Source organism: Pteronotus mesoamericanus, unplaced genomic scaffold (genome assembly GCF_021234165.1).
Source record: "Pteronotus mesoamericanus isolate MK-2021 breed Mesoamerican mustached bat unplaced genomic scaffold, CSHL_Meso_final contig_90, whole genome shotgun sequence".
In the NCBI taxonomy this organism is placed as follows: Eukaryota; Metazoa; Chordata; class Mammalia; order Chiroptera; family Mormoopidae; genus Pteronotus; species Pteronotus mesoamericanus.
This window is the reverse complement of record NW_026555277.1, coordinates 10,806,902-10,814,889: the sequence shown is the minus strand read 5'-3', so window position 1 is coordinate 10,814,889 and position 7,988 is coordinate 10,806,902. Positions and strand designations below refer to the sequence as shown.

General features: G+C 39.5%; 1 protein-coding gene across 1 annotated transcript in view; it reads right to left on the bottom strand.

Moving 5' to 3' along the window:
* Positions 1-5,658: 5,658 nt before the first annotated feature.
* MREG (melanoregulin) overlaps positions 5,659-7,988 on the bottom strand; it is a 50,795-nt gene continuing 48,465 nt past the window's right edge. The window contains exon 5 of the mRNA XM_054585682.1: positions 5,659-7,293. Coding sequence (XP_054441657.1) covers positions 7,159-7,293 — 135 coding nt within the window. The 3' untranslated portion in view covers positions 5,659-7,158. The remainder of the gene's footprint in view (positions 7,294-7,988) is intronic.

Genomic DNA, 7,988 nt, shown 5'->3' with positions numbered 1-7,988 from the left:
CTAACAAGACCCTCAAGTTTGAAAACTATGACTTTAGGCCTGACCTGGGACTCCTACTGCACTTGAAAGGCAAGACTCTGCAGGCTACCCGCTCAGCTGCCACAGAGACAGATACAGACCCTTCAACAGAGAGGGGGGTTCAGGGTATCTAAGAGTGAATGTTCAGCTTCTAGAACAAAGCAGGCAATTCCTTTGTTGTATTTTATTGACATCAAAAGCCTTTAGAGAGAAGGCACCAATGTTTTGCCACCGAGTGGATTTTGAACCTCTGCAGTACCAATGCCACTTTTATTAGTTCCCTATAGTAAAATATCGGGACTACATTTTTGTACTTCAGTCACAAGTAAAGGTAAATATTTGGTGACTTTTCCTTTTTTGTTTTCTTTTTTTGCTTCTTGGCTCCCACTGTTACCCTATCTCTTGACATAAGAGAGGAAGAAAACCAGTATTTATAAAGGTTTTCTATGGCTCTGTGGAAATTTTTCACCAGGCTTGAAAGAGCAAAATAATTATTTTCTGTAATGGATCTGACATAAATATACATAAATACAGTCAGCCATTCATTAGCTGAATTCAGATATATCAAGACCCAATTCCATTGCAAACTGTAGCCATACATGCAGCACCAGAGGAAGGCACCATGATGAAATGGAAAAAAATTAAACTAGAGATCAGAATCCCAGGTATTAGACTGTGATGCAGTTACTTGCTAACTTATGTGACTTCGGAGAAGTAACAAAAACTCAGTTTCCACATTTGCAAAATGAGCAGTTTGGAATATAGCTTTTAAGATCCTTCTGTGCTTTGCAATTTTGAGTATGGAATCTCAAAGTCTAAACCTATTCTTGCCCCCAGAATCATAGTAATAAGACTTGTGTTTGTAAACTCAAAATATTTTATAATAATTTAACGATTAATCATAAAATGCAGGCATAAAACTTCAGCAGTCTTATTGCTTGAGAATTGTAGCCCACAAAATGAAATGAAGAGACAGTAGAAATGCTATTTAAAGATACCTTTCAATCCATTTTTCCTCTATTATGGACGCTGCCATATGAGACAGTGAGAGACCCAAGGACAAAAGCTGACAGCTAGTAGAGAAAAGAAAAGGCCCATAAAACAGATGTTTTAAACATAAAGCAGGTGTTGATGTTTATTTCTACCTGACTGCTACATAGATTGACATTGTTAAAATTTCAAAGTAGTTCTTCCCACAGATAAAGAACCAAGGAAATAGACAAATCGCAAAAGAAATGATGGTAAACAAGCGTATAAAAAACTGTTCACCTAAACTAGTAAACAGATGAGTTACCTTTTTTTTCTTTGCCAACTTTTTTTTCCTGGTGTAAATCCCAACGGTGACAGAGATATGATGAAACTACGCTTTCATGCATCACTGCTAGAGAGAACAGAAACTGGTACAAACCTTTTGGAAAATATCTGATTATGTACATTAAACAATGATTTCAGTATTAATGTGCTTTGGTTTTATAATTCCATTAAGAACAGAGGACATAGGGTTGTCAGTTCAATTCCCAGTCAGGGCACATGCCTGGGTTACGGGTCAGGTCCCCAGTAGGGGGCGCTCGAGGGGCAACCACACGTTGATGTTTCTCTCCCTCTCTTTCTCCCTCCCTTCCCCTCTCTAAAAACAAATAAATAAAATCTTTTTTAAAAAAAGAAGAAAAACAGAGGACAAAGCAATACGCATGGAGATCTTCATTGCAGAGAAGAATGGAAAACATCTAAATATCCAAACATAGATGAAAGATTGTAAGATGTATTACATCTACTCCATTTTATACCATGCAGCTTTGCCAAATAGATGCTCTAGAGCTTACTTACTAGCAGAAAATGTTTATGACCTGAGAAATGTGGTTAACTGTCAGTTCATGTATATATCTTTGGCTTACACAATGTTTTTAAATTTTTTAACCAATATTTATAAATTGAAAAAACTTATATAAAACCCTGTTGTTTGGCACTTGTCAAAAAATCAGAATAACTGGAAAAACTAAGAGCTTTTACATGACAACAATGATTTGGAGCTGAGTAGTAATTGTTTCCTTTAGGGTAGGGAACACATGATGCCCTTTGCTCTTCAGTCTCTACTCAATGACCAATGAGGACATTTGAATTCATGACCCCTGACCTAGAGATTTAATAGTCAGGATATAAAACTGCACATATAATTTCAGATATACACATGATAAAGAATGTAATCCCTCTAAAAGTTATGACTGGTTGTCTTTGAGTTCTAGTATTATCGTTAGTTCTTTTTTCTATTTTAAAATTGTCTGCATGATTTTTATATCTTAAAAATACAAAATGTATGATCTTTCAGCAAAGTCCCAGTATGTGAATATATATCAATGATTTTCAGCCATTAAAAGAGAAAGGTGAAGGCCATGCGTCTCCTCCCTCATAACCTTGCAGCCAGGTGCTGTATTACAGGACAATGAAAATGAGTCTTAGCCCAAATTCTAAGCAAACAATGTTTATTAGCCAGGAATGACAGATTTGCTTCCTGCAATCCCAGAAAAGTCCCCCTTTCTTTCCTCAGGGCTCACAATATTGAAGTAAAAATTTGAAGTCGACTTGAGTGACAGTTTCATTCTTAGACAGACACAACTATGTTCTGATAACAAAATCAGACAACACAGTGTCAGGTGTGTGAAGCAGGCAAAAGAAAGATGAGCTCCAGGCCTTGAACACTGCTGGGCTTCACAGGTTCTTAACGCCCCCTCCTTGCAAAGACGGCGGAGGAAAAAGCGTAACCACTTATCTTGGCAACTACTTTTTTCATAAATGGAAAATCATTCCTAACACTATTTATGCAGCTTAATGAGCCTTCTGGTGTCAATTTTGATAAAGATAATTAAAATGATTAAACAATCATCTTTGTAGAGTGCTGATTAGGATACTTCAAATTCTGCATGTCTCTAGGCCATATGACAAAGTTTACTTATCCATTTCACACTACTAATGCTGAAAAAATTTTAAAGTAAATTGCTATTAGAAACCACAGCTGTTGGTTTTTGAAAAAGTAATGATCTATAGGTCTATGTTTTATCAAGTTATTATGTGTCATAATTTAATTTTTGTTTTTATAACACTGTTCTTTCCAAATTTAATCTCACTAAAGACTTAGTAGCAAAATCTGATAAACTCCATTTAGTCACTAAATGATCAAAGGATGAGGCTTGCACTAAGGCCTGTTTCCCTGACTCAGTTCTCTAAAATCCAGTCTTCTATACCCACGTTAGAGGACTTGAAAACTGAAAAAGAGATGTGCCAAGTGTCCTTTGTTGTGTGTGAAAAAAGAATATGGAATTGTACTCTGGATGCAAATAATAACACTCTTGAAACACTGTAAACGGAAAGTTGCATGTGGCTGGCCATTTTCACTCTGCACATAGTAGTGATTTGGAAATTGAATATACTTTCTTCACAATCTACACACAGTTCTGATATTAGTAATTCAAAGTGATCTGAGGAAATGAATAAAGACATTAATCTAATGGAAAAGAAGCCAGGTGGGTGCCTTCCCGTTTTCACAGAAGCCAGAGTGGCAAATTGCATGTCATTAGGACAAGGACCGCACCCCCGTGCTCTTTAGGTCTTCCAGGGCAGCATGAGTTTCTGCCGACAACCTGGGATGTGGTAGTGATTTGGGTTTACTGTCTTGGCCAGGGGGTGGCGCCGTTTTCAGAGGCTTCTGCTTAGCTTTCCCATTAGGACAGTTTTTAACCTACAGGCCAAGAAACAAACAGTGGTTCTGACAAGTCCCAAATGTGTTCAGCTCAATCATTAATTCCGGAAGAGGGGAGATGATAGTTGGGTAGATCCATGGACTCGATGGTTCTACTGTTAGTCCTGAGATAGGGCTCCATTTATTATCTGAATCCTCTATGTTCTAAAAGGCACACTATAGAGGCAGTCTTGTCCCTGAGTATCGGTTTCATCTTGGACCGTGTATCCCATGTCCTCAAGAATGTTTGTGTCTCCTCCTTTCCCCAAGTAACCCAAGTAAATAACCACAGGTCATTTGGAGGAAGGGGGATCACTGTATACACCTGCAGAGGGGCTACAAAGCCCCCCTTCTTGGAGACCCAGCCTTTCCTTCAGTCAGTAGCTTCTGGGTCTGGAGATCTGTCAAGAGAGGACCACTTTGTATTAGGGTGGCTGTGCCCTACCTGTCTCTTGGTCCTCTCTCCACCCCTGAGATCTTTTGATAGTAGCTTGAGCAATACCCTCACCAGCTGCCTGTCTATTTTGCCCCGAGGGATGCCATGTTCTATTAACCATCTCTAAATCTCTCTACAGGTACCCCTCAGACCTAACTACTCATCATTGTGCCCACTATACTTCTGACAGTAACACGGCCACTGGGCCCCTCTTCTTCCATCCCCACTGTCATCAGTGAGCCCAGTTCTGAGACAGCATCTGGCCTGCAGGATGGCCACTGAGCTCTCAGAGATGCCGGCACCCCTCACCAGTGCGCTCCTCCTCACTTCGGGCCGGGTGTCCACCGTGCCTTCCTGAGTGCCCGCTTTGAAAAAGCATGAACACTACAAGGACCATATGATTTCCCTCATATGTGAAATCTAATGAACAAAATAAACAAGCAAAACAAAAACAGGCACATAGAGAACAAACTGACAGCCGTCAGAGGTGAGGGGAGTTGTGGGGCTGGGTAAGAAAGGGGAAAAGGATAAGCAAAGAAAAAGCCCTCACAGACACAGACAACAGTATGATGATTATCAGAGGGAAAAGGGGTGCAGGAGGTAAAAGAGGGAAAAGGGGGATGAATGGTGATAGAAAGAGACTTGACTTGGGAGTTGTAAACACACACTACAATATACAGATGATGTATTATAGAAATGTATACCTGAATCCTATATAACTTTATTAATCAATGTCACCTCACTAAATTCAATTTAAAAAGTTAAAAAAAATAAAAAACATAAATACTTTATTATTTGCTGCGATAATTAACATCCATTAATGGGAAACCAAATGCTGAATCTGTTAATTACAGTTTTTCCCTTGGTGTACGTTAAAATAAATAGCTATTAATACAAAAATTTCTATCATCTACTACCTAACATGGCCCTGCACTCACAGACAAACCTTTGAGAAGTACCACAGTAGTCAACAGGGAGACAGCTGTGGGTCCTGCTACAGCTGAAAACCTCTTGACTTTCAAAACGGTCACTTCAGTGACACTCGAGCCTCTCTTATGTTCTACAGTGTCTATTGAACCTGAACACACATCTGCCCCTTGACTGGCTTCAGAATTGGGGGAGGTCCTTAAACCCCTCTGGCTCTCAGTTTCTTTGCCCTTTAATTTGAAGGAAATATGGAGAGAATATCTGGTCCTCCTTATTTCTTGGAAATCTCACACACATCCAAATGAAAAGTAAATGCAGAGAGCCTTTTAGATTCCTTTCAAGGAAAATTTCCTGGCTAATTCCATGTGTTTTTATAATCATAGAGACAGTCTTATCCTTAGTCATTCATTACCAAAAATAAAGACTATCGGTACACTTTACTCTCCATAGAGGCAAACAATCTCATCTATTTTGACATCAAAAAGGCAGAATGACAAAACACAAATCCGAGAACAGAGATAAAAACAATGATTTTTCACTTTAAAATTTTATTTTATTGTTTTTTTATTTTGTGTCTATATTTCATTGCTTGTATGTTTACCTTGCAAGAGCCCATGGAACTGAGGAAAACTATCTGTAGGCTAATTTAAACAATATGAAAGGGATGAGGCACTAAATATTAAAAATAAGACTTTTAGCTTACTTATTAAACTAGGAAAAAATGTCCTGAACTGTATCAGTTAAATTGGTCTGCAACTCATTAGCAAATGGAGAACATATATCTCCTCTAACAAATAATTTAAACATTGCGTACACTACCAAAGAAACTAAGGAGGATATGCATATTTTCAAGTCACAATTCCCTAGGTCAAACTAAAAACAACTTACTTTCTAACCTACGGTCAGTAGAGCAAAATATGTAAAAGTGACAACATTGCCATTGTTCTCAACAATCTCCTCATGAATCCTGCAAGTTCTGAAAGTCTTTTCAATAAAAGGAACCCTGATTTCTTGGCAAGCTCCTTGCTTAAGGGGCAAGTAACTTTTGAAGCTGGAATTCTCAATCTGCAGATAGAAGCCAGCTGCATCGGCGGCATTGCTCCCCTTTGAAAATCATCTTCAGAATGAAAGTCCAGCGACGACCTTTTTCGAAGCAACATGGCCGGCAAAGATATAAGACTGCACGAGGTCCCTGGGCAGATGTAACTCTCAGCCAATGAGCCAGAAACAGATTGAAGAGAAGGAAGAAGAGGCCAAACATTTCTGTTTATAGATACTATCCTGGGTAAAACACCAAGGGCCTTTGGATTAGAAGTGGACAATATGCAGAAAGGAGGTAACATGCCAATAGTGTTGAGAATTCAAGATGCTTGTACCACAACTGAAGACAGAGTTTTTTGTATGTAGCTGTAGGATGTTCTGCTGGGGGTCATTCTATTTGGAACTCGTGTCTGAGCAGCACTCTTAGACATTTCTATTATCTGGTCCACCTGTATTTCCAAATTACAACTGATACCTAAAATGATGCCTCTGACCCCTTCCAAGGTTCCGTAGGTTCTTCCAAATTAAAGAATGGTCACACAGTGTCTGGTATTATTTTGGTATTAGCCTATATATAAAATAATTATTTTTTAAACTGGTCTGTCTTAGCACCTTGGGCTCAATGAGCACTCCCTCCATTAATCTTGCTGTTTTACTAACTAGAGTATCCCATTCTTCCAGGAGGATTAATGATTAAGGCTTATCGTACCACAGAAGCCAGCAAGAGGCCAAGGGGTTCTTGGAATCCAATCACCCATGACATAGCCCATTGACCAATTCTTTGATGCAATATTGCCAAGGTGTTTTAATGCAATCTGAACATCTCATAAAATAAAGTCCTCATGAAGACCAGATATTCAAATCCTTAGACTTTGGTAGGACTCAGAATCATTTATTACTTAGCCCTCTACTTGCTCACTGTTAGCTACATTCATTTGTCCAGCTTTGGTTGGCCGCTGGAGTTCCAGTGGAAGAATTCCGAGTCTGCCTCCCAGCCCCGCCTCTAGGGACTTGGGAGTGGAAGGTAGTGCGGTTCTTTCCGGTCATCTGCCAGGGAGGGCACCTCAGGCTTCTTGGGGTAAGTTCGACAGGCAGTTTTAAAGAACTCTTCTGCAGCATCAAGAGCAATGAGACGGTCCTGCCAAACATTAAATACAAAAATGTCAAGATGGAAACCGAGCCTTATCCATGGGAAAACCAATCTAACAACAAAACCTACTCTAGAAATAATAACGAGGAAACATTTATTAAATTTTTCTCAACAAATTCAGAGATACACCTTAATCACTTCCTTATATTATCCATGAAACATTCCACTGTTTCTAGAGTCCTCTCAAGTTCTTTTTCAATCTTAGGTTACATAAACAATATTTCTCACATCTCTGACCAAAAGGCTGACTATACAGCAGAACTGGCTGAAAAACACAGACTCTTGAGCCACAATCCAAGCCTCAACAGGTCTGACTGCAATCCTGAAATCTGAATTTTTATTTTTATTTTATTTTTTATGGTAACTTCTGAGACACGTTCCTAACGTGAAGGAGCGTGCCCCTCTTTGTCCCTTCCTGCTTTCTGGTGGCGGGAATGGCAGACATGTGGCAGGAGCAGCCACCACAGACCATGATGTGAAGGCCACATGCTGAGGACAGTGGAGCCACGGGAGAGAGGGAGCTGGGTCACTGCCATCGTGGGGCGCTATACCAGCCCTGAACGGACTACCTCTCCACTTCTGTGAGAGAGCAAAAATAAACATCAACTTTATTGGAAGTGGGATTGTTTCATTACACCAAGCCAAGTTATGCATCAAAAGCCCCTTTCTAAAACTGGCTCGCT